A 26,634-nucleotide genomic window follows, 5' to 3' on the forward strand; every position below is an offset into this window, starting at 1 on the left:
CTAAAATTATTTTGGATCAGGGGGTATGGATGGTGAGTAGCCTCACCTGGACCTGCTCACACCTGAACACATATCACCTGGAGCACCTGGCCTGGAGAACAGCAGCCCCATGATGACCACTGAGGCTGGAGCTACTTGGGACCCCAGGGGAGGGGCTACCTCCATTGACAAAGGGGAATGAATGGGTCTGCGACTTGATGTGGGGTGGTGGGATTAAGTTAGGTGGGGGTAGTGTGAAGGTTGAATAAATGAAATGGGAACATGTATACATATCTGGGGGCCAACAGGTGGAAACCCCCCCCCACCCCGTCACACACTTACCCTGGGAACAACCATTCTTAGGTCTTAGGAATCACGCCAGAAGCAGGTTGAACAATCTGGGTGGCTGAAGTACTAAGAAATTAAACTCAGAGAAGAGAAAAGGGAATTAAACTCGGGAGGTTTCTGTGGATATGTTTTTCTCCATGTGGAAAAAGCTGGATGAGAGAGAGAAAGATAAAGACAGAAAGAAGGTTGAGAAGAAACATGGCAGAAAAGCTGGGAGAAAGACCCTGGCCTCCAACACTTCTCAGACCTGGCCAAGTCCTGTCCTTGGGCCCAGGGACACCCAACCCGTGCAATCAATTCCCCTGTTTGCTTAAGCTTGTTGGAGCTAAGTTTCTGTCCCTCGAAACTGAAACAGTCCTAAATACACACACTCACCCACACACACACACACACAAGTATTTTCAATATACCTATAGAAAAAAAAATGAAAATATTGTAAAATTATAGCCCTAGTTTTTCTCCTTTATTTTCTAAATTTTCTATAATATGATCATAGAAAGGAGATGGATAAGTTAGCAGGTGGAAGAGAAGCTGGGATTTAAAGGACCTTCAGGGAGCCCCTAAATCCAGAAGCCCTTTCCACCTCAGGGTATTAGGTAACCCAATCACCTTTGATCACTGAAATCCACCAAATAAGGGACAGGAGTTTAGAAACACAAAGGTCTCCGAGTCAGAGAGTGTGCATCCAGAGAACAGAAGAGTTTCACTGTAATTAAAGCCTACAGTACAACTATAATTAACTAAATGCCCCCAAATACATCTCATCACAGTCTTAATACTAAAAGGGGCCAAAACTTACTAAAACATATCAGTGCTGCTCCACTATTGGCATGGAAACGAAAACCACCTGCCTTGTCTGAGCATCTTGGAAACCACAGGAAGAGCAATTGTCCATGGTTGGTTGGTGACTCGAAATAAAACACTCATCGCATAACTAACATGGTCTTCTAAAAATCTCAGAAAGACCAGGTTTGGCTGGAGGTCGAATTTAGCAACTGAGAATGCTGAATTAATCACAATGTCCACAGCGACATCACAAACCCCATCACACCAGGCAGATTCTTCTCTTCTTTGAAGCTCTTGACAGTTTCAAATTAGCAAGAGACACTCTGAGCAGCATTAGTCTCTCATGAGGCAACTTAATACTACAAAATCTCTGCCTTTTTCTTCTCCTGGCATTTTTTAAAGCATTAAAATGCTTGCCTTCAGATACAGCTGCTATTTGTTGTTGTGGTAGTTTAGTCGCTAAGTCATGTCGACTCTGTGACCCCATGGACTGCAACATGCCAGGCACCTCTGCCTTTCACTATCTCCCAGAGTTTGTGCAAATTCATGTCCATTGAGTCGGTGACGCCATCCAACCATTTCATCTTCTGTCCCTACCTTCTCTTCCTGCCCTCAATCTTTCCCAGCATCCAGGTCTTATCCAGTGAGTCGGCTCTTAGCATTGGGTGGCCAAAGTACTGGAGCTTCAACTTTAGCATCAGTCCTTCCAATGAATATTCAGGGTTGATATCCTTTAGGATTGACTGGTTTGATTTCCTCGCTGTCCAGGGGACTCTCAAGAGTCTTCTCCAGCACCACAATTTGAAAGCATCAATTCTTCGGTGTTCAGCTTTATTTATGGTCCAACTCTCACATCCGTACATGACTACTGGAAAAACTATAGCTTTGACCACATGGACTTTTGTCGGCGAAGTGATAAGTTGCTATAACTCACGTGAATGCAATAAGCAACTAAACGCTGTGTGGGACACTGAGCACTGCTGAGAACTATGTGGACCTGAGACATTTAAGCACACTGCTTCATGGTGATGGTCTTGCATATCACCTTCACCCTGCTGGTGTTCCATTTTCCCTGCAATGGATGAAAGGGCTTCAGGCCCCAGAGCTACACACACTAGTTTCCAGAGAGCCTAAGAGCAGAAAGGAAAAGGCTGATCTTGCCAATCAGCCTGGAATCTGCCTCGTTTTTCAAACTAGTGGGTTATATACTCCTGGCTTCATTGGTGACTTCTAAAAAAGTAATTGCAGTGACATGGTGGAGGCCGTGGCAGGTAATCTAGTCTAGTCTAAAATGAGACATCCATTAGCTAATTGGTCCTCCTGGAAGTCTGGCCCTCTCACATGAGGTGACCCTGACATAACAACTCTGGAAATGCCCCATCTGAGGACCACAGAGCTAGGCAATTTGGGCCAGATGATGCTGGGGAAATGTGTGCCTGTAAAAACAGCTTATTTCACTTAGGTTGATTCCATTGCTAAAATCCAGTCCTCACTGCTACTTGGCTCAGCCAGGGCTGCCTCCTTGAAAATGTAATTCCCGGGCTAGATCCTCATGTTCAATTTTATTATTATAAAGCAAGATTAAAATGCACCACTTGCTTTGCATTTCCCACAAAAGACATGAACGCAGTTACCAACTGCTCATACAGAGATGATTAAAAGGTAGTTAAGTCTCCAACAATCTCATTTTCTAATATTCTAAACTCAGCTAACTGTCAGCTGCTCCTGCATTAATGAATTCAAATGTTTATATTTCAGGCAAGGAAAAAAAAGTCTTTCCTAAAACAAGCTCTGGAATAACTTTGTTTAGTACAGACATAAGGGACTGTCTATACAAACATTCACAAATCATGTGTTTAGGTAGCACAAAAACAAATGAAACGGCCTCTAACACACCTTTTTTTTTTTTTAAAGATTTAAAAAAATAGATATTTATTTATTTGGCTGCATCGGGTCTGGTTGCAGTCTAGGCATGTAGGATCTAGTTCCCTGACGAGGGATTGAACCCTGGCCACCTGCATTGGGAATGTGGATTCTTAGCCACTGGACCACCAGGGAGGTCCCTTTAAGATTTTTTTGATGTGCACCATTTTGAACGTCTTTACTGAGCTTGTTACAATATTGCTTCTGTTTGATGTTTTGGTTTTTCTATCACTAGGCGTGTGGGGGTCTTAGCTTCCCAACCAAGGACCAAACCCTCATCCCCCAGCACTGGCAGGCAAAGTGTGGACCACCAGGGAAGCCCCAGACCTACCAGTTTCTGAACTAGAACTTGGGACGGGTCAGGCCAGAGGCAGCTCCCTGGTGGCTGGAGAAGAGCCTACAAAGCTGGGGTCTGGCTACTGGTAGCAGTTGTCAGGCTACCACTGACAAGGCTCCTCCCCTGCACCCACCCTCTGACCCCCGAAGATGAACAGCAGGAAGCATACCGCGTGCTGCTCTAAGATTCGGAACACAGGGCAGCCCCGTGCTTCCCCAGTAGGGTTTTTCAAGAGGCTGCATTTTCCAAAGAAATACAATTCTTAAATTTCAGACACATATTTCAAGAACCAGCCCACGGGTTAACAGACTACCTAATAAAAATGGTCAGAAACAAGATCAATGAACTTGGCACAGACCTTTCACCTCAAAGTCAGAGGGAAGAAGTGGGGCCATGCACACACGTGTCTGACACCCAGATGTCCAAAGTGATCTACACATGATACTGTAGTATTGGGTCTATCCCCAAACTAGTGTGTCCTTGTTGTTTAGTTGCTAAGTCGTGTCAGACTCTTTCCAGAACCCATGGGCTGTCCATGGGATTTTCCAGGCAAGAATACTGGAGTGAGTTGCCATTTCCTTCTCCAAGGGATTCTCAGGACCCCAGGAATCGAGCCCGCGGCTCCAGCTGTGTCTCCTGTATTGCAGGCAGGTTCTTTACAGTTGAGCCACAAGGGGAGACCACAAAAAAAAAAAAAATAAAAATAAAATAAAGAGGATGTGCACACTGTGAACAGGAGAGCCATATACTTCTCAGGTGGCGTGCAACCTGATCAGATCTAACCCAAATGTCCATCTCCAAAAGCTCAATCTTTATAGGCACTTTCCTGTGAAACTTTTCCCATTCTCACCTCCACTCCAACAGACCCAAACCAGTTATAATCATTAGAATACAATAATCTGGCTAATTACAAAATGGTATTATTTTTCTTGTACCACACTGATTTCCAGGATTTGCTGAGAGGTGGGATTTTTTTGCTTGTTGGTGTTTTTTTTTAAACTAATTTTTTCCTGCATGGTCATTAGATTACGGTTACATTACATAATCCTCACTTTTAGTTTTACTTACTTAATTTCTATCTGAAAGACACAAAGGCCAAGTCCATAAAAAGCAGAATTTTAATTTGGAAAATAGTTAAAATGTGACAGTTCACTACCTTGGTAGTGTATATTTTAAGGCACAATAAATCCATAAAACTTTTAAATAAAAACATGGAAATATTGCTTAAGTATGCTTGAGGTATAAGCAGAGATTAAAGGGTGATTCTAAACGTTCTAAGTTATTCTTGTGGAATATTTTTACTAGTTTTCAAGCCTGAGCCCCATACAGAAAGAGTCTAATGATTGTGTCTTTGAACATATATACTCTACCTGGTATAAAGAATCTGCCTGCAATGCAGTAGACACAGGTTTGATCCCTGGGTCGGGAAGATTCTCCTGGAGAAGGAAATGGCTACCCACTCTAGTATTCTTGTCTGGGAAACCCCCTGGACAAAGGAGCCTGGTGGGCTATAGTACGTACGATCGCAGAGTTGGACACAACTGAGTGACTAAACCGCCACCACCAAAGTTAGGAAAACCCTTCCCCCAAACTGAAAATACAACACTTGTATTAGTTGAGCAAAGATATTGGCATGTGTCCAACAGAAAATCCTTATACAACAGAGTTGCACCTAAATTCCTGGAACCTATAACCGGCCACCAACAACCATTCTGCCTTGTGCAGTGCAAGGCTCCCTGCCCGGGCTCAAACCCACTGCACAGCAGGCCATAAAGGTAAAGGGAAGGTAAAGTGACTTTTGGTTGGTTGATGAATATCCATTACAGTATTACTAAGACTTGAGACAGGCATGCAAGTGAAGGAAGGATTCCACAGGTAAGATTTCCAAGCTATTTTGCTTTTACTACTTAGGACAGGGGAAATCTTGAGAACAACTAAGATTGCATGTCACCAAATGTAGAATAATAAATTGCAAATGGACTTAGAATGTGCTAGGGAATCAGAGCTTCTAATTATTAATGTTAGCAATAACGCTTGGAGGTGAGAAGGGCATTGGGTGCTGGGGGATGTGCCAGTGCCAAGGCACCATAAAGAGGAGAGAAAATAAGACTTGTACATGTGCGTGTGTGGGTGTTATGGGGGAGATGTTTCCTATGGATAAGAAAGCAGAGGTGTGGAAAAATCACAAGTAGACTGGATCCTCCTGTGGGCTATACCCAGCTGAAAGCCACAGGATGGGTGAGCTTATTTTGAGAGCTTATGGGTAAGACACTTTCTGGCTCGTCATACCAGATCCCAGTCCTATAGGGCTTCCCACCAAAAAAAAGGGGGGGGGGGAAACCTGTGCAATTTAGCAGGAAGTTCCTCAAAACAGTATTATGTAACATAGTCCCTTGGCAGGCCCTAAAAGATTAAAAAAAAAAAGACATCTCTGTCTACAATTCTATTTGCAGCCATATTATATACTTCCGGCTGCAGACTCTAGCAGAGTCTGGCCCTTTGCAATTCTGGTGGCTTCACAAAACTACTAACCGGGTACTGTCATATTTGGCCACATGGCAGAAGACTGCCCAGCGATGGCCAAAAAACCACCAAGAATTCTCCAAAGCAGCATGCGACTGAAATCAGTGCCCAGTAAATGCCGGCACACACCCATTACATAAGAGTCTTCTGTTGAAAAATGAAGCCCACTCAAGATCAGTGGAGCAGGCTAGACTAGCAGCTCCCAAAGCCCTTCCTTTGAGGGTATCTTAGGTCTGATGAGACAGATCCAACAAAGTGTAACAGAGTTTGCATCCTCTGTTATCCTCTGCTTCTTTTTTTCTTTTTTTTAATTTTTATCCTCTGCTTTCTTATCCATAAGAACCATTTCCCTCATCACACCCACACATGCACACACGCAAGTCTTATTTTCTCTCCTCTTTATGGTGCCTTGGCACTGGCACATCCCCTGGCACCCAATGCCCTTCTCACCTCCAAGCGTTATTGCTAACATTAATAATTAGAAGCTCTGATTCCCTATTCTAATCAAACCCTGCTTCCCATCCCCCGTCTCACTGACACACCTGAATTAAGAGCCAAGTACTCAGTATGGGTTTCCCTTGTGGCTCAGCTGGTAAAGAATCTGCCCATAATGTGGGAGACCTGGGTTTGACCCCTGGGCTGGGAAGATCCCCTGGAGAAGGGAAAGGCTACTCACTCCAGTATTCTGGCCTGGAGAATTCCATGGACTGTATGGTCCATGGGGTCACAAAGAGTTGGACACGACTGAGCAACTTTCACTCCTCAGCTCAAATGTGGAGACTTCTATACAGTCATCTGTACACAGTGACACAGAAACCTCATTGAGTTTATCCCAATTCAGTAGACTAAGGATGAAGAACAGAATTAAAACACCAGTGATATTAAAGAGACTTTTAACTGCATCTATGTTTTAATGGTTTCAGTCTAGGATAAAAATCATGCCAAACTCTGATACACTTTGTTTACCTGTGCTTAGGTCAGCAATAATCCGTCAACTGTATATATTTCCTTCTAATCAGCACATCGGCTGCTGTTTCTTGACATCAGGTCAATAAAGGTAACCATGACATTTGCTTTGGATGGGAGTCAGGTGTCTGAATGGGACGCAGAAAAAGGGCAAGGTTTAACTGAGCAGTGCTGTGTGGTTTCCAAACTCAGCCACCGAGAGAGTTAAACTAGTATTTGCAGCAATTCTTGCATGTGGTGTAATTAACCACCACCCAAGACAGTTAATTCTTGGTGGTCTAGGCTGCTCCTTTAATGGCAGCCTGATAAAAGGTTCCTTGTAAGTCCATATCATTTCTGACGATAAACGTGTGCTCATTTCAAAACAGGTGAAGACACTTTCCCCAACTGGTTCTGGGGCCCCAGGCTAAGTGTCTAAGTTCAAGCAGCTGGCAGTTCCATTTGTCTTTGCGGTCCCTCTGTCATCAACTTATATTGACCCCAGGGGAGGAGCATATATATTTGGGCAGGAAAGGTGCTACAGGAAATCCTTTACCACACTGTGGTCAGGGTACCAAGCCCTGTTCTTAGTGTGATATCGAATCTCTAAAGTTGTTAAGCGTTTTATTAATATTAAAACTAAAACCCAAGGTTTCACCATCATTTAGTGGTTGAGATTTAGAACGCACGTCTCACCACTATTATTATTCAGTCTTCTTTACTGAAGGGAAACAGCAGCAATGCAGGCCTTGGAAAAAACTAAGACTCCTATTAGGCTCACTTACCTTCATGGAGCAGCATCATAAACAAACAAAACCAATAAATGTCTGATTAGACCATAAATTCATAAGGGGACTACCAGCTTTACAAAAAGCCAGATTTGATCTCTGTGAGTAGCACATTCATCTGCAGTTAAACCTATTATTAGGAGGTCTTCCTACGAAAACCCCAAGGGAAAAACAAAGGCTCAATTAGATACCAAATTTTTCAGTCTTGATAACAGCAATTAATCTGAAACTGTCAATTTTGCTCTTTAAACTTGGTAAGAGATTCCTTTCTGCAAGAGACGGATGGAAAGGGTCGAGTAGAAAGTGGATAAATGCTCTAGTTGAATAAACATTATCCACAAACAACTGTATTTATGACATAATTGCCACCTAGGCTTGCCAGATGTTGCCAAGCTTTATAATGGAAGTCAAACACTATGAAATCTGCCTGAAGTTGAGCTCCTTGGCCAGATCGACTTTCCCCTAGACAAGAGTCCCCATTGTCTGAAGTACGTCTGAGGATTATCCACTGCCCGGCTCGCCCCATCCACCAGGCCACCTTCCCCTCTCCAGTTAGCTGATGGTCCCGGAAATCCACATGGTCCTAGACAATACAGATCGAACAAGCAGGGGCTGTTTACAGCTTCTGGGATATGTAACTTCAGCGACGAAAAGAACTGGAGAAGGTCACCTTACCCCAGCCTCTCAGTTCACAGGAGAGGAGTCAAGGCCCAGAGAGTGAAGTGACTAGCCCAAGGCACCACAGACTGCTAACCGGACTGGAACCAAGGTCTCTCTGCCTCGCCTCCTGGTCCACTGCACACTGTACCACACTATAATTTCACTGCTTTAAGTCACGGTTCTCTGAGAAACACAGGCTTCAATTACTTGAGGCCTGGAGTCCTTTGAGTCTTGCTGGAGCTCAACACTCTGTTCTGATGGGGAAGGGGTTGGGATCTTTCAGATGAGACACCAAATTTACAATTTGTAGATTCTACATAGTCACCCAATAGACCAAAGGCACTGCAAATTATACAGGATGGGGCCTTAAAAAAAATGTTCTGGATAAAGATTCCTGAGATAGAGAAAAAAAAAAAATTCCTGAGATCCCACTGTAGATGTAAGTGGGCTGGGATCACATCACAGAAAGTTAGAGGTCATGGACTTAGCCACTATAAAAAAAAAAATTCCTGAAATACATTTATCCAGCCCCGTTCTGATGGTTCTTAAAAAAAGTGCTCTTTGATGATGACGGTGATGATACAGTGGCCACTGCCCATTCCTTTGATGAAGTGAGTCACTCTTTTAATGCCAGCGCCAAGGAAACGCACATTACTGATTAGCACCGAACGACTCCTTTTGAACATGGAGGACCATTTTAATGACATATGTACACTCATGAGCCTCATGCAGCGAGCCGTGACAGCTTCACTTTGCAGGAATAAGATGCTTGCAAAAATATTGACTTTTTCATGGCAAAGAAAATCTTATAAACAACAAGATCCTACTGTACAGCAGAGGGAACTATATTCAATATCCTGTGATAAACCATATTGGAAAAGAACATGAAAAAGAATGTGTGTGTATATATATGTATATATGTACAACCAAATCACTCTGCTGGTTTGATTAGAAACTAATACGACACTGTAAATCAACTATCCTTCAACAAAAACAAATTTTAAAATAAATAAAAAATAAAATCTTATGGCATGGGATTTCCAAACTCTCAGCATAGGTTTCTATTTTCTAGGCTCTTCTGAGAGGCAAATATAAACATCCCAGTGCAATTCCCACACACTTGGACAGAGATAGGAAAGTGTCAGAAACTGCTAGGAAGACTGTTGGCACAACCAGACCTACGGAGTCGTGGTGTGAAAACTGCAGCCTGAGAAACTGCCAGAGATGGAAGGACTGCTGCTTCCTCCGGCGTATCAATGGTGGGCAGGAAACGGGAGCAGGAAAGAGTTACCCCAAGAGGACACCACGCCTTTGGGTTCAAGGAAGAAGCCCTTCCAGACACCAAGGAGGACTGAACTCCCTCCGGAGAAGGAAAAACAGCCGTCCAGGGCCGGGAGGGGAGAGGGCACAGGTTTCTAACAGGACTTGCTCTGCCACCAACAGGCTCCATCCCTGTCAGGTTTCTGCTTTCTCTGGAGGTCATCCAACCTCCACTGCCAACTTCTCGGGGCCAGAAGAATGGCTTCCATGGGCAAGTGACCTGTGTGGCAAGGTGGCTAAGCTTCCTACTCTGCTTTTTCTTCTGAAAACTGAGCAATAGCAGTATCCCATTGAATGCTCAGAGAGCAAAATAAATATGAAGGATGTCAAAGACGAGAGTTACGTAAATATTAGGGAAGACCATTTTATTAAAGAAAACTGGTGCTGGCCAAAGATACCAACAGAGAGTAAACAAAACTCAAAACCTGATTATCCACTCTGTCCCAAACCTCCGGTGCTCCCCATCTTTCGCTCTTGTGGGCAGACAAGGCAACGTAAAAGCTGGTGGTGACAAGGCAGCAATAATGTAAGAGCTGGTACTAACACTCTAGAATAATCAAGAAAAGGTTAAAATGCTTGGTTTGTGGTATTTAAGAAGGAAGAATAGTTTAACTGCTGAAAAGGTGTCCACCCCACAGGTCTAGGGCTGTATTTGAATTACCTGGAAACTCACTTATGCAATAGCCCTCATTTTCTGACGATGTTGAACAGTTCAACACATGTTTGCTACGTTTCATGTTTTATGCCCGAACAGTATAACGTGTCTGCAAGAAGAGCAGTCACTGACCTCTCTGTGCCTCGGTTTTCTCACCTGTAAAATGGGGGACAACAATAATACCGATTTCAAAGCATTGGTGAGTTAATATATAATGGGTTAAAATGTGTAAAACTCTTAGTGTACAGTTAGCATCACATAAGTGTCAGCTCTTATGATTAATGATTAATCAATCATTAATTCAGGCTGTGTAAGACTCTAGGAATTTTTTAAGAGTTGGGACGACAGAGGATGAGATGGCTGGATGGTATCACTGACTCAATGGACATGAGTTTGAGCACGCTCTGGGAATTGGTGATGGACAGGGAAGCCTGGCGTGCTGCAGTCCACGGGGTTGACTGAGTGACTGAACTGAACTGAAGACCCTAGGATCTAATCACAACAATGATCTGATTCCTGCCCTCATGGAGCTTACCGTCTAATAAGGGACCACAGGAGTAAGAAAAAAATATTGCACAAACAGAATGGCAAATTGCAGTAAGTGCTATAAAAGGGACATCCCAGGAACCACGAGAGTGTATCAGGAGAAGCCGATCTGGTCTGGTGTTGCAGGGGGCATGGATCACAGTGTCAAATGTTTTTCACAAGGCGTAACAACTGAATGAAGATCGGCAGGAACTGGGAGGTGGGTGGAAAGAAGGGAAAAATCTCTGCACAGGCAGAGGAAACAGCCTGTGCAAAGGCCTGGAGACTAAAAATAATTTGCTGGATTTGAGGACCTATCAGGCCAGTGCTGCTGGAGAGAGAGAGCAGAGGGGTTACTGGGACAAGGAGGGGCTGGGGAAGCAGAGAGAAGGCCAAGGGTGTAGGGACTTCCCTGGCAGTCCAGTGGTTAGGACTCCAAGCTTCCACTGAAGGGGACACGGGTTTGATCCCTGGGCAGGGAAGTAAGATCCCACAGGCCTCACGATGTGGCAAAAAAAAAAAACAAAACAGGCTGAGTGTGTACTTGGACGGAGTGGGTCACAAAATCCACGTTTTCTTTGTTTCCTGTGCAGCTCACAGAATGAGCAGGAGGGCATGCTGTTCCTACGGGTGCAAGGCAGACCTGGAGGGGGAAAACCACTCCTCCAAGGCGAAGCGTTAGATACACCAGACAGTCTGTTCACAGCCCAGGAGAGTCTTCCTGGTGCTGCCATTTAGACTCACGTCGGACTCGTGTTGCTTAGTTGGTTTACAGCTGAATAGGAGCATCACACACCGAAACCTCATGGGAGAGTTTCATAAATGAGACTGTTTTTGTGATGAAATATGGCCCACAGAGCAACCTCAAGGCAAGTTCTCCTGCTTTTGAGACCCGTCATGTGGGGCACTTCTCCAGCCAGACCCCAGGCACCGGATCACAAAGGCCCCCTCGGGAGGCCAAGGAGTGACAGGCGCCCCCTCCCTCTTCTCTCCGGTGGCGGGGAAGGTGGGGCTCCCTCTGCAATAACTGCAGTCACTTCCAGGGCTATTTTCTCTACAGGAGGCAGAAATCCAGGGCGGGGAGGTGGGGGCACTAACCTTCCAGGTCGTGGCTGAGTCCTGGATCACGGGCTCACATTACTCAGGAGGGTTGGCAAGGCCAGGCAGTATTTATCAATCTCTTCCAGGCACTCCCTGGTTCACTCTTCTTCCTGTTGGCTGACTCCTCTATGTCCAACTTACTGGTTCGCTTATTTCAACCCCCACCCCCACGCTGGACTCTTCTCTCCTACAGGTAACACGGAAAGAAGGGTCCTGTTTTCCATGAGGCGCTGGAGCCTCAGGGTCTGTGAGACTCCTGCCTTCAAGGATTTTACCATCTTGCAGAGAAACAGTGCAGTACAGGGGGAAAGATGGCCGGTTCCAAGACTGAGCCTCCTGGAAGCTGACCTGGCAGCATGCCCGGGCCCTGCCCAGGGCAGTTGCCTAAGATTCTGAGCGCACATGTCCCTGCTCAGGCCTGCCGCTCACTCTTTGGCCCATCCTGTGTTCGTGCAACTCCAAAGCCCATTCATCCTTAAAACTCCAAGTGAAGGGACTTCCCTGACGGTCTAGCGGTTAGGACTCTGCTTACACTGCAGGGGGAATGGGTTTGATCCCTGGTTAGGGAACTGAGATCCCACATGCTGCGCGGTGCAGTCAAAAATGAAAAATACATGGAACTCTAAGTTAAAAACCCCCAAGGTGTCTCCATGAGACTGTCACAAGCTCAACAGATGTTATTTGGGTAAATGAAGCTGAAAGATGAGCGGGGCACAGGGATGTATGTCCTGGTTCGAGCTCTGAACAAATCATTCAGTTTCTTTGTGCGTCAGCTTCCGATTCTCTGAAGAAGACTGGGCTGGGCGTGCCCTTTAGCTCAGAAGTAGGACAATCCAGGGTTCAGCAGGCCCTCATCTCTCCTCATGGTTTACTGTGGACTCTTTTGGTCCTCAGTCAATCAAAACATGACCCAAACCCAAGTGAAAATGAGAGTGTTTAGAAGTCCTGATGCCTTTGAACACAGTCATGAAAGTCCTGGTCTTTCAACACCCCAGTCTCTCCACTTATCTTGAACTATTGCAACATTGAAAATTATAATAGTAATAATCTGATTCACTTTAAGGTTCAGGGTGGGGAAAAGAAACACCACAGAAATGGACTTATATTATGTGGGAGGAGGTAGGTGACTCTCAAGTGCACGTCCTTGCCATAGACTCTTGAACCAACCATCTCCTAATCTGAAAGGGAGATCTCTATTCTTCTCCAAACCACAAATCCGATAAGTGATTGAACTTCACCCCAGTACCGAAAGCCCCAGAGACTTCCAAGTACTGAACCGTCAGATAAAGATGATACAGGATTGGTGTCAGAAGCAACTGTGGTTTGGTTTCCCAGTTCCAGTACCCAAACTACAGATAAACATGTTCTTAACCTCTCTGTGTAAAGAAAACCATTTTCTTCTTTGCAAAACCAGACCCTGGCAAGTGGAAAGAAAATGAACCCTAACGGAAGGACTGGGTGAGGTCACTGGATTGTTTAGAGGAGGTGGTGACTTCGACGTCAGATTCCCTAAACTTGGCCTTATACTGTTCTTGTGGTACTTGAGTTTATCTGGAGATTTTATAAATACATCCACAATAGGTAAAAACTATTTAATTCTGTTTGTAAATATACACACACACACTCACACGTATATATACACACCACCTGTGTATTTGAGAACAGAAACATCACAAAAATCAAAGAACTGCTGCCTCTGTCCCCTGAGTCACGGGGGCTTCTGAGGTTCCTTGACAGATTTTTAAACGTTCTCTTCTTATGTTACTGTTAAAAATTGACAACAGTTATACTCAATACCTCATTTTTTCTCAGGATTTGCAAACACACATGAGCAGTCAATGCCAGTCCTCCTGGGGACTTCCTGGTGGTCCAGTGGTTAAGAATCCGCGCTGCCAAGGGAGGAGTTCAAGCCCTGGTCAGAGAACTAAGAGGCCATGTACCACGCGGCATGGCCAAAAGCTAAACAAAACAAAACAAAAAAGTGGAAAAAATGCCAGTCCTCCTGAAGATTAGATGAGAAATAAACTGGAAGATGAACTGGTATAGGGACCCCACCCCTAAGTGACGTGATGCTACTTAGAGTATGGGGAGGGTACAGTGGTCAGGGATGCCCCAGGCTTCTGCTGGACCCTACAGGACCACCAAGCCCTGGCTGGTGAAACCACAGCCCTGTGGCAACTTCCAGGCCCCTGTCTCCCTTGCTCTGCTCTTTCTTTTCTTTCTTTCCACAGGATTTTATCACCTTCACACAGTCTATGTATTTTGTATCGATCGTGCTGCTGTTTCTCGTCTGTCTTCGCCAAGTAGATGGAAGTTTCACAAGGGCAGGAGCCTTTGTGTTGTTCATTAATGTGTCCTAAGCCCCTCAGACAGTGTTGGCATATACTGCAAAGCTGGTGGATGAACCGGTCGGATCCACTACGTTCAGGAGCTGGGGGGCTTGGAGGCTCACGGCAGAGGAGCCGTCACCTTCCCCCACCCAGCTAAGAGGGAAGGTGGAACAGTAGAGCTGGAGGACTTGTCCCTTTGACCTAAATGGTGCCTAATCGGAAGACATTTAAAAAGAGGCCCACGAAGAGGTTTTCTAGTTCCATGGCCCTGTTTCACAGATGAGGAAACACAAGGGAAATGACTCACTTGCCGAAATCTCCCAACACCCAGCCCCTCATCTCCCAAGTCCCGCTCACCAAAAAAAAAAAAAAAGCCATTTTTACATGTCATGTAGGTCAAAAGTGTGTATGAAGGGATTTCCCTGGCGGCTCCAGTTGAGTTAGGACTCTGCACGTCCACTGCAGGGGGCACGGGTTCAGTCCCTAGTTGAGGAACTAGGATCCGACAGCCAAAAACAAACAAAAAAAACACCCATGCATGAAAACAGAAGACTATGCCTATAAATGACATTTCGAAAGAGCTAAAATGACCAACTACACTAGTCTACCTGCTTAATGAGCACACACCAATCGGGACTTCCCTAGGATTAAGTTCGGTCGGGAAACCCAGCTCTCAGCCCGGAGCTCACCCAAGAGTTAGGTTAGATGCCGAGCCCCGTTCAGAGGCTGTCTTCAGGGACTTCCCTGGTGGTCCAGTGGTTAGGACTCTGTGCTTCCACTGAAGGGGACCCAGGTTCAAACCCTGGTCAGGGAACTAAGGTCTGTCAAGCCACACAGGGCAGCCAAAAAAAAAAAGAGGCCGACTTTACAGAGTGACCTCCCACTTCTACTGACTTTTGTCAACACTATTCCGACAGAGTTTAGATTTGGTCTGGCCCAGGCCATGTGCGTCTCAGAAGTGAGTTTCCTCTCGTTCCTTTATCAGCTCTTAGGATTCTCTGGGTAACAACTGAGGGGCAGTGGCTAAGACAGGGACTGGCCATCTCCTGTGGGGCCTTCTGCGGTGCGGCCTCTCAAAGGTGCACCTGCTGCAAAAAAACTTTCAGGCTATGATAATCACCCAGATGCCCAGAATACTCCAGATACACAGAAAGGGGGAGAAGAACATCACACACTGGGCCTTCTGGCAACTCGTTTCCAACGTACACATTCTCACCCTGCTAAGAAAGTCCCTTTTGGCTTTGTATGCTTCATTCTTGTACTTTAACAGTTCAACTCACTCCTTCCACAAATTTCTCCCATACCCATTTGCCTTGGCTACTTCACTCTGGCTACAAACTTGAAGAAAGATTTTATTACCCATGAGGGGATGTGAAGGAACCTGGAAAACAGTGTTGTTTGGATTCCCTCAGGCCTCTTAATGTATGAAGAAGGCAAAAATAATACATCAGCTTCAGTGGACTGCAATTCTAAACATCTTATAATTCAATAGTGAGATGTATTTGAATAGAAGGCCAGTTATCGGTTAAAGCTGATTTTTTAAAAAGCAAATTCAGTAGATAGTACTCAAACAACAACAACAACAACAAAAAATATCCATCTGTCTGGAATTACTTGTGCTTTAAAAGGTGGATATCGTGTAGTAGAAAACACATAATACGGGTTTCCCAGGTGGCTTAGTGGTAAAGAATTCGCCTGCCAGTGCAGGAGACAAGGGTTCGATCCCTGGTTCAGGAAGATGTCACATGCCAAGGAGCAACTAAACCTACTGAGCCTGTGCGCTAGAGCCTGCAGTCTGCAACAAGAGAAACCATCACAATGAAAAGCCCACACACTGCAACTAGAGAGTAGCCCCACTAGCCACAAGTAGAGAAAAGACCCAGCACAGCCCCAAATAAATAAATACATAAATTAGATATATATATATACACATATATATACATATATAAAGAAAACATATGATGCTAGGTTCTCTATTTCTACCTTTTTTTTTTTTTTTTGGCTGCACTACATGTGGGATCTTAAGTCACGAAACCAGGGATCGAACCTGCATTCCCTGAATTGGAAGTGCAGAGTCTTAACTGGATGGCCAGGTAAGTCCATCTATTTCTAGTTCTGCCACTAACTAGCAGGATGTATCAGTCCTAATTTCCATATAACACGCTGAAAGCCGGCGGCTCTGGCCTGGTCCGGGGCTCTGTGACATCACAGGGCACAGGTAGACAGGCTGGCTGAGTCCAGGATTAAGGAGCAGGGCTTCCCCAAGGGCCTCAACCTGGCTGCACATTAGAGTCACCTGGAGTTTGTTTAAAAAAAAAATTTTTTTTTAAAGAGAGCATGACAACTTCCTCTCCTAGAAATTCTGACTTCATTCATCTGAAGTAGGGCCTTGGCATAAGGTTATTTTAAAAGGTCCCCGGCTGACTCAGTCAGCTGGGGTGGGGAAGCACTGACTCAAGTTAACACATTCCCACTGCAGCTGAAACAGGTGTTTCTCTCACTCCTAGAGGCTCCTCAGGAATCACGGGTCATTTGCTTTAAGAGGAAGGAGATCCGAGTTAGTTTTGGTCAACAAACTCCCCTGACCCAACTGGAGATCAACGACAACATCAGGTTCAAGGCTTCTGACGGCACTGTTTGTTCAGAAAATGTATGAGAAAAAAAAAAAAAATCCGGTTTCCATGACAAACTCTCCTGTAGCCGGGACAATGATTCCCCCCACTCTGAAATACAGAGGGGAAGATAATCTCTTCAAGGAAGGGGTGGTTTTGAATTATAATTATAAATTAGTCTACTAACTAGGGAAATCATGTTTCATACATAAGAGGACTACCCTGGATCAAGGTTCATTTTTTTAATAGTGAAACATCATGCTGAGTGAAAAATGAAACTGACTTGGAATAATCACAGGCCATTTATCTCCTGGGGTTTGGCAGTGGGAAAATTAATCTCATGACTGATATGAGGGGCCGATCAAGAGAGCACCACACACTGGCGGTCATGTCCACCCAAGCAAGTATCTTGGAACCCCTCTCATTGTGTGGAAAGAAATACTGTTGATAAGATCTCATTAAAGAATGCAAATTACATCTAAAGCAACATTTTCCTTACTCCCTGCCCCAAATCCACAGCCCATTCACCAGATGATAGAAAAGCTCCTTGTCTTATTGGTCTTCAAGAGCCTCCAAGAGAAATCTAATCAATATCCGCTGAGTGCCTGCTACAGAGGGTATGGCCGACTCACCGTGCTAAACGCCACAGCGGATGCAAAGATGAGCAAGACACGGTTCCTGCCCTCAAGGACAAACTGGCAGGAGAAGTATGCCACCCCTACGCAGGGGACCTTCCTGCCCGCTCCTCTCTCCATCACCGCCCTCTCCTGAGACCCACCCGAGCTACCCAAGCTCCCTCCACAGTGGCCCAAGAGCCAAGACCACTCCCTCTCATGTCATCACACACCCACTTCCTGGTGCCAGAACCTGGTGGGAAGTGCGGCCCTCTGCAAAGACAAACCCCACCCCAGACCCGGCCTGACCATTAGAGAGTTCTGTCTTTTCAGGACCCCTTGCCCAACGCTCTGACTGCAGTAGGGAGGAGCAACTCTGGTTAAAGGCTTCTAAGATGGGAACTTTCGGTTTTGCTATTTCAGAAACATTTTGGGGCAAGACCTTACAGAAAAACATGCACCTGCTTGGATATTATTAGACCTCAAGCGAAGAATTGAGCTTAAATGGCAGATTTGGCCTAAGAGCCTCTTCACCTGCACTGTCCCCATGATCGATGAATGCAGTCAATGTTCCTGATGGAGATGCTTAGAAGGCAGCACTTCCACCCAAAAGCTGCATCTTTCTCAGATTGAAATGAAGGGTGAGAGACTGCGACTCTCTCGGGAGGATGGAGACCATTGGAGCATCTCCCCAAGTCTACAGCAAAGCCTCTTTCCACTCCTTCTCTGGATCCCATTTCTCACTGCAACATGGCTCAGTCAGTCCTCAGGTTTGTTCTAACAAATGTACCAGAACGTAAGCACTGCAGGGGCTGCTCTTCAAAGGGAAGCAGGAGGATCAGATTCTAGGTTTGGTTCCCTCACTGGCCCATGACCATGGACAGGTCACCGGCTCTGTCTGGCCTCAGCTTCCTTGTCTATCTGCCATGGGAACACAGCAAAGCAGTGACTGTTCCCCTTGGGAGGGCAGTGGTGATGCCTGGGTGAGGGTAGTACCTGCCCCAAAATACCACCCTTGAAGGTTCTAACCTGCTCCCACCACTGTCACTGATGGTCATGCATCCCATTCCTTAGGTGGGGGCAGGATGGGGAAAATATTAAGACTTAGTGGGACTTCCCTTGGTGGTCCAGTGGCTAAGGGTCCACACTCCCAATGTAGGGAGCCCAGGTTCAATCCCTGGTCAGGGAACTAGATCCCACATGCTGCAACTAAGACATGGCATAGCCAAATAACTAAATAAATAAATAGGTACTTTTAAAAAAGATTTATTGGCCTAAACCAGCATGATCTTTTCTAGGAGCCTAACATACTCTTTTTGTTGTTTTAGTCACTAAGTGGTGTCTAAGTGGGGTTTTGGGGACCCCATGGACTGTAGCCCACCAGGTTCCTCTGTCCATGGGATTCTCCAGGCAAGAATACTGGAGTGGCTTGCCATTTCCTTCTCCAGGAATCTTCCCCACCCAGGGATCGAACCCATGTCTTCTGCATTGCAGGTGGATTCTTTCACCACTGAGCCACCTGGGAAGCCAAACATACTCTGATGGGAAGCTATGCGTTTATCCACACACGCGCCCACTGCTCACAATACATCTGGAACTTTTCGGAAATTTTCTTCAAAGAATACACTTTTGAATCCTCTAACAGGTAGAAAGTCTCTCATTAGTTTTTAGAAACAACCAAAAATCCAAGTGCCCTTTATAAATCATGCAATCAAGCTAAGTAATAACAGTTTTGATCAAAACTTCGGTGTGGGCCATGTCAAAGCTATATTCAAGCAGAGACTGGAAAAAAATGGGACATGTTTTAAGTTGTGTAAGGATAAACAGCTTAAGAATCAAAAAAATAAACACTTGCTTTTTCAGGGCTCCATTTTTCATTTTAAAGTTGAATTATTAAATGACATTTTTTTTTTTTTAAAGTTGAACAAAAGACTGATTTGTTTGACATGAACATTGACCCTGAAGGGGTGATGATTTTGAAAGACACAACATTCTCTTGGATGAAAAACTTCAGGTACTTTTGTGGAAAAAAACAAAACAAATATTTCACTCTGTTGTCAAGTGGTACATTAATTTTCCTAGGAAAAACAGCTGTATGGACAAGTTAATGTTTTAAGAACTGTAACCTCCAAAAGAGACAAACAATGCATCAATTTTTGATTTATAAACAGTTTTGAGTCAAAATTTTAAATGGCCTCATAGTCAGCTATCAAAAGAATCGTGGGAATTCCCTGGCAGTCCAGTGAAGGACTCGGTGCCTCCACTGCCGCGGCCAGGGTTCAGTCCCTGGTCAGGGAACTAAGATCCTGCAAGCCTTATGGCACAGCCAAGGGGAAAAAAAAAAGAATCTTTTCTGTAGAGGGTGGGCTACCCATAAAATCAAACTCAAAGAATAATGCCGAGGTATTTCTGAAGCCACATCTGCTAGAAAGCTGATCTGAAACCACTGCAGACCAAAGGACCTATGTTAATTAACATTTCTCGATAGGTTTGTAGGCACACAGGCACACAGCATGAAGGAACTGCTGTGGTTATTCAGGTCTTCAAAATATAAGCAAAATAAAACCTACACATTCCATTTTCAGACTTTAAATCCACCCTGCTAAAAGAAAACACTATAAAGCTTACTTTAAATGACTATCGTGAATCCAATTTAAGGTTGGTTTGTGCTTTTTAAAACATCTACTATTGCTTGGGGGCTGGAGGAGGGAGCTCTTAAAGAATACATATGACCAGCAAATTCCAGTCCTAGGAATTCATCCCAAGGTAATAATTAAGCAGTTAAGATGGGCCCTGGAGTTTAGCAATAAGGATTATCACAATTGTTCATAGTAATGAAAATTAAAAGCAGCCTGAATATCTAAATGGTTGAGTGGTCAAATTACGGTATACCCATTCAGAGAAGTATTACAGTGAGCTGCATACAGGGGAGCAGCCAGTGAGAATAATGTTGTAGAACTAAATTTACTGACCCAGTAAGATCTACGGTATATTCCAGTTTGGGGAAGAAAAGCATAATTTATGCAAAGTGAGCACATAAAAATGTCCAAAAGGACATATATCAAGATATTAATAGACTAGTCATCAGAGAAATGCAAACCAAAACCATAAGGAGTTATGACTTCACACCCACTAGAACTGTAATTTAAAAAAAAAAAAAAAAAGGCAGATATTAAGCGTTGGTGAGAAACTGAAGCCCTCCTAAACTGAAGCCCTCCTAAACTGAAGCCCTCCTAAACTGCAGGTGGGAATGTAAAACAGCACAGTTGCTTTGGCGAATGGTTTGCCAGTTCCTCAAAAGGTTAGACAGAAAGTTACAACGTGACCTAGAAATCCCACTCTCCAGTATATATCCAAGGAAAATAAAAAATACACGGCCATTCAAAAATTTATACCTAAACATTCACAGCAGCATTATTCATAATAGCCAAAAAGGGGAAACAACCCAAGTGTCCATCAAATGAAGAATGGATGTACAAAATGGGGTCTATCCACATATCCACATAGTGAAATATTGTTGTTTAGTCACCAAGTCCTGTCTGACTCTTTTCTACCCCATGGACTGTGGCCCGGCTGCAGTGGGTTGCCGTTTCCTTCTCCAGGGGATCTTCCCCACCAAGGGATCAAACACATCTGCGGCATTGCAGGTGGATTCCTTACTGAGCCACTAGGGAAGTCCTAACAGAATATCATTCATCAATAAAAAGGAAAAAAGCAAAAAAATCACTGATACAGGCCATAAGATGGATGAACCCTGAAAATCTTACGCTAAGTGAAAGAAGCCAGACATGAAAGACCACGTGTAGTATGATTCTATTAATATGAAATGTCCAGAATAGGCAAATCTATAGAGACAAATGGAGATCAGTGGTTACTGGGGGCTGGGAGGTTTGGGGGATATGGGGAGTGACAGTTAACAGGTATGGAGTTTCTTTTGAGAATGATGAAAATAACATAAAACTGACTGTGGTGATGGATGCACAATTCTGTGGATACACTAAAAATCTGAATTGTATAGTTTAAACGAGTGAATTTTATGACATGTGAATTACAGCTCAAAGGGACAAAAGAGATGGTTGGATGGCATCACTGACTCGATGGACCAGAGTCTGAGCAAGCTCCAGGAGTTGGTGATGGACAGGGAAGCCTGGCGTGCTGCGGTCCATGGGGTCGCAAAGAGTCAGACACTACTGAGCTGAACTGAAAGCTGTTAAAATGTTAACAGAAGTAATGTTTGGGTAATAGAATTATAGGTTTATTGTGTCTATTTTTTAAATTTAGACTATATTTTCTAACTCTTCTTTTTACCATAAATATGATTATTTGGGAGGTTTTCTCAAATCTTCCCATGTTATTATACAGAAAGCACCAAACACAGAAGATTTGAAGAAAAGGAACTCTACCTTTCTTACAATAGTGGAACAACTGGAAACAACCCATGTGACCCCAGTACGGTGATCATGAGGCAAAGCATGGCTTGTTACCACATTAGCCCTGGTCAGTTTTGACCCCAGTCCCCTATCCTGAGGCTGACACAGAAGACTCAAATGCTTTTTGCGTAGATGATGGTTTACTAAGGTGCTACTGAAAGTGACAGACGCAGTGTGCACTCAGAATATTTCCTAACAGGTCACAGGAGACGTTCTGTGGGGAAAAAAAACTGAACGAAAGTACAAAACACACTTTTATACTGTTTGACTTGCTGCGTGTCTGTACGTGAGCAAAGATCATAAGATAATCAGAAGTGATGCAGAGCCTGTGTAAAAGTGAAAAATTTTTAAAGTCATGTATGCAAGGACCTTGGGACTTTGTTTTTGTTTGGTGTTTGGGGGGAGGGTGGGTCTCAAGTTCTAATTTTCCCAGTCCACATGTGTTCTGGTGCACTCACTCATTTAAACATCCCTAAGCACTCGTTACTCTGAGGCAGCAAACCCTGAAACCAAACATGGAATATAGGTAAAGATAAAATAACGGGGGGAAAAAACAATCCCCAGCCCCTGAGAAATATAGCCAACCAGCATGTTTATTATTCACAGACTATGATTCACTGTCCTTGTTTTTTAAGCCAGCATCACACTCTAATCATATTGCTAGGTTACAGGCCCCGAGTTACGCGTGCATAATAAAAACGGAATCCATCAAAATGATACATTAGGCTTTTCTCCCCTATATCATCTCTTTAGGGAAAACATTTGATCATGGTAAAACACACCCAGTATTAAACCTAAATATTACTGTGGATTCCCCAAACCAAAGAGGTTTCCAATGAAAATGAAATAGTTATCCTATGAGTATTCAACCTGGAAAACAGAGTTGCCATCAAAGGCAGGCAAAAAACTATATCCCCAAAGCCCATGCAGGTGCTGCTATTCGGCTCAGACATGAGGAAACCTTTTTGCGGCTCACTGACTTTTATATTCAGGAATATGGTTTACCATCAAACTTTCTCAAGAATCACTCTCATGCACATTTTCTCTTGTGATTTTAGAAGATGTATCACTGTGGAGAGCCACGTGGGCATGCAAATTAAAGAAACAAAACAGACGAATGCGCACTACAGTCTAATTTCACGATCAGCAGTCTTGAACGTGAGCTTCAGGAAACACTCTCCTCCATGGTAGAAATACTTGAGACCTCCTATGAGGATAATTCACGCAGGTAATAAGTATCAGAATAAATGAGAAGCAAGGGCATTTCTAGATAAGACTTAACGTCTCAGTGTGTTTTTGTGGACACTTCTCCGGGACCTTGTTTAGTCCCCTCTAAAACCAAAACATCAGCTGAATAAAAGAGATCGCGTATCCTAAAGGACCCTGAAGAAAGTGCCCTGCCTCGCATTCCACAGATCTCTTTGGCACTTGAGAGAAGTGACACCCAAACATGGCACAATGAGGACCAGAGGGCAGCAAAGACGTGACAGCAATGATGCAACACAAACCAACATCAGGCACAAGAGCAGGGCCAGGAAGGAGGAGGAAACTCACCGATTGAATAGGGCAACCTTCTGGATTAACAAGACAGGCTTGGGTGCTTAGAAACACCGAGGTAACTGCATTTTAGGTCCGGTAGCCTAGAGTCTCGGCTTGCGGATGTCTGGCTAAGACACACACTGAAGGAGAATAACAACAGCCTCCACTGCACTAGTTAGTTCGTCAATCAAAAAGAAACAGCATCAAAAAAAGATCCCCTGCCCAGGCATTGTATAACATTTAAAAATGATGACTTAAGAGTAAAAAACACCTTCTGGGGGATGGGATGGTAAGGAGAATTTACATTATTATCTAATATGATGTGCCAGGTCTCTTCACATGTGTGACTGTGTCAGCTGTCCCCATTTCACAGATCAGGAAACAGAGTCTCGAAGACTCTGCAGACACAGCTACCAAGGGACCGGAAAGCACTCAGGTTTGTCTGATTTTACAGCCACTGCATTCTGCATGCAACATCACTGCAGCCTAGTTTAACTGCAAACTCTGCATTTAGAACTTCAAAATAATAATTCCCGGGTTCTCTGCTGGTGCAGTGGATAAGAGTCTACCTGCCGATGCAGGGAACACGGGTTCGATCCTGGTCTGGGGAGATCCCACGTGCCACGGGGCAACGAAGCCCGTGTGCCGCAACTACTGAGCCAGTGCTCCACAATAAGAAGCCACTGCAATGAGAAGCTCAAGCACAGCAACGAAGACCCAGCACAGCCAAAGTGAATTAAAAGAAAAAAAGATTTTAAAAAATAACAATTCCCACTATGTTTGGGGATCGAAATTTTTACTGGTAGGCAATTCTGGGAGTGAAATTCTGACCTTTTCCCTAAAGAGCTGTTACAACTCAAATATAACCTTTTGATAAGGGTCTGAACTCTTTTACGAACTCTGGGAATTTTGGATTCTAAATACAACTTGGAAATATTTACATGAACTGAAACTATAGTCCCAGTTAAAGGCTACAGTTATTTTTGGTTCTTTAGCCAAAGTTATTCAATAACTAAAACACTAGAATCCAGTGACAGAACAGTAAACGAAAAGACGTGGCAAAGAAAACCATATACACAATGATGATATGAAATCATTGGTCTCCGTGTCATTCATTTTGGTCATTCTCTTTACACTCTTTTTTGTGAATATATGCCAGGCACCAGTAAACCAATCCAAGATGAAATGTTCAAGTTCAAAATCTGACTCCTGTTGAGAAAGTGGATTTTTTTCCCCCTCAACTGGAAGGAAAACTTAACTTACATGACTTTTGTGGAGTGTGTAGAAGTTTTCCTTTTTAAAAAAAAAAAGAACTTGAATTTGAAAAAAAGTGGCCTCCTACTTCTTCAGTTGTTTCCAAATTCTTGTTACCCCAAGAGCACAGACTAGTATTTACCTAAAATGCATAACCTCCGAAGAGTTCACGCTGTGGCACTCAGGGACACACATGTCCATTCTTCATCTGAACACCTAGTACCTGATACACCATATTAAAGAGTACACAGTGGAGGTCATTAAATAGAACCTGCTCCAGTGTGCCATGCCCACATCCTGAACAATACATCAAAAAAAAAACAAAAACAAAAACCCACCTAAATTAGGTTCTTCCAACCAGAAGGGTAAAAAAAAAAAAGCCGAGTCTGTCCACAAAATGTCCTCCCAGCCAAGGTGTCCGAGTCCACAGCCTGAGAGAAGGCCTGAAATCGTTAAATAAATGTAAACCAGGCTCTTCTCTACAGAGAAAAAAAAAAAGAAGATGAAAAGACGTTTCGGATAGCCCCGCGGTGTTCTCCCACGAGGAGACAGTCTTTCGTTTAAAGTTTAGGAGCGGCTTCACCGCTGTCCCATATGGGGTCTTGAAAAACGAGTCCCATTCCCACCGCTTAAACTGCTTAAGGAAGTCTTGCTGCCCCCAAAGGAAGCCCGCTGCCTCCAATACCAAGAAACCTGCAAGGCAGGTAAGCAGAATCAAACTCTTGGGGAAAGAATGCTTAGCCACTTTCAGTGGCATTTGTTTTCCAAAGTTTTCGCATTCTGGAAAGTTCAAGCTAGGATTATAAACGCAAGATATTCCCTTCCCCTTGGTCACAGGGCCCTTCTTGCCCTCTCTCCGCGGCCACCGCCAGGTCAAGCCGGCTCCCACCTGTGGGAAGGGTCCGACAGGTGGGACGGCTTCCCAAGGGCCCGGAGCCTTCTGGACACCCTGAGGTGCCGCCAGGGAGACACAAAGTTGCGTCGGAGAGCACGCGGCCCGGGAGACACTGCTCGTGACAGCAGCGCCGGCCCGCGAGGCCCCTGGGCGGCGGACGCGTCGGCGGGGCCGGCCGTGGCTGCCACTCCGGCCGGTCAGGAGGCCGCCACTCCCCGCCCAGCGTCGCCTCCGCCCCGGCGGGCGCACGGAGCCTGGGGCCGCCGCCGCCGCAAGCCGCCGCGTTCCCGGCTCGGACCCCAGCCCGTCCCACGCTGTCTCCCACCCCAAGCTTCCCGGTCACTCACCCCGGGGCCGGGCAGCAGCAATGCCAACAGCAGCAGCAGCAATCGGACAAGCATGGCGAAGACTCGGCCTGGCTCCTAGCCGGCCGGCCGGCTCCAGGGGGGCGGTACGGGCTGGCGGGCAGAGGACGGGGCGGGGGAGCCGCGACTACAGAGCGGCGGCGGCTGGGATCAGGGGACGCAGCGCTGACTAGGCGGTGGCGGCACCCCCATTCCCGGCCCTTTAAGTGCCGGGCGCCGGCGCTTCTTCCGGTCGGGGCAGGGCCGGAGGCGGGGCCGACCTAGAGGCGGGCCTGGGATTGGGCGGGGCCCTGGATCGGGGCGGGGATTGGGCTGGTCTGGGCGGAGTTGTCGCGGGAGGGGCGGGGTTATAGGCGGTACCAAAGGCCTCTCCCTGGCCTTGGGTCCCCTGGCCGCGGCCGCGGGAGAAGAGGACCAGGCCTCTGCGTCGGGCATTTAGGGGCGCTGAGTGATCGAGGCAAAGAACTTGTCTGAGGCAAGTGGAGGCCGGTATCCCGGCCACGTGGGCGCATTCCCTGCCCCAGGCGGTCCCACTGACCCCCGCCTAGGGACCCTCTGCGTCAGGCTGGATAAGGAAAGGCCAGGAGACAGGCGGTGCCTTGAGTCCAGAGCCCCGCCGTGGTGGGATCGTCGGTGACCTCCTGAGCGAAGGCAGGCAGCTGTCAGGGGATTCCTGCAAACCCGGCGTTTCTGCTCAGCGGGTGT

The 26,634-nt window shown here is 45.3% G+C and overlaps 1 protein-coding gene and 1 non-coding gene across 3 annotated transcripts in view; one reads left to right on the forward strand and one right to left on the reverse strand.

The window, feature by feature from the left end:
* Nucleotides 1–26,145, reverse strand: part of ERN1 (endoplasmic reticulum to nucleus signaling 1) — an 81,453-nt gene extending 55,308 nt beyond the window's left edge. The window contains exon 1 of one of the 2 annotated variants that reach the window (XM_043905030.1): nt 25,912–26,145. In XM_043905030.1, the coding sequence (XP_043760965.1) occupies nt 25,912–25,965 (54 nt within the window). In that variant the 5' untranslated portion in view covers nt 25,966–26,145. Of the gene's footprint in view, nt 1–6,862; nt 8,171–25,911 lie in introns of those variants that run through there. The other variant, XM_043905031.1, reaches the window with a different exon arrangement.
* Nucleotides 14,962–15,034, forward strand: TRNAG-UCC. The gene has a single exon. It is a non-coding gene; the product is annotated as a tRNA-Gly (tRNA).
* Nucleotides 26,146–26,634: the final 489 nt, after the last annotated feature.

This window comes from Cervus elaphus, chromosome 5, assembly GCF_910594005.1.
Source record: "Cervus elaphus chromosome 5, mCerEla1.1, whole genome shotgun sequence".
Classification (NCBI taxonomy): domain Eukaryota; kingdom Metazoa; phylum Chordata; class Mammalia; order Artiodactyla; family Cervidae; genus Cervus; species Cervus elaphus.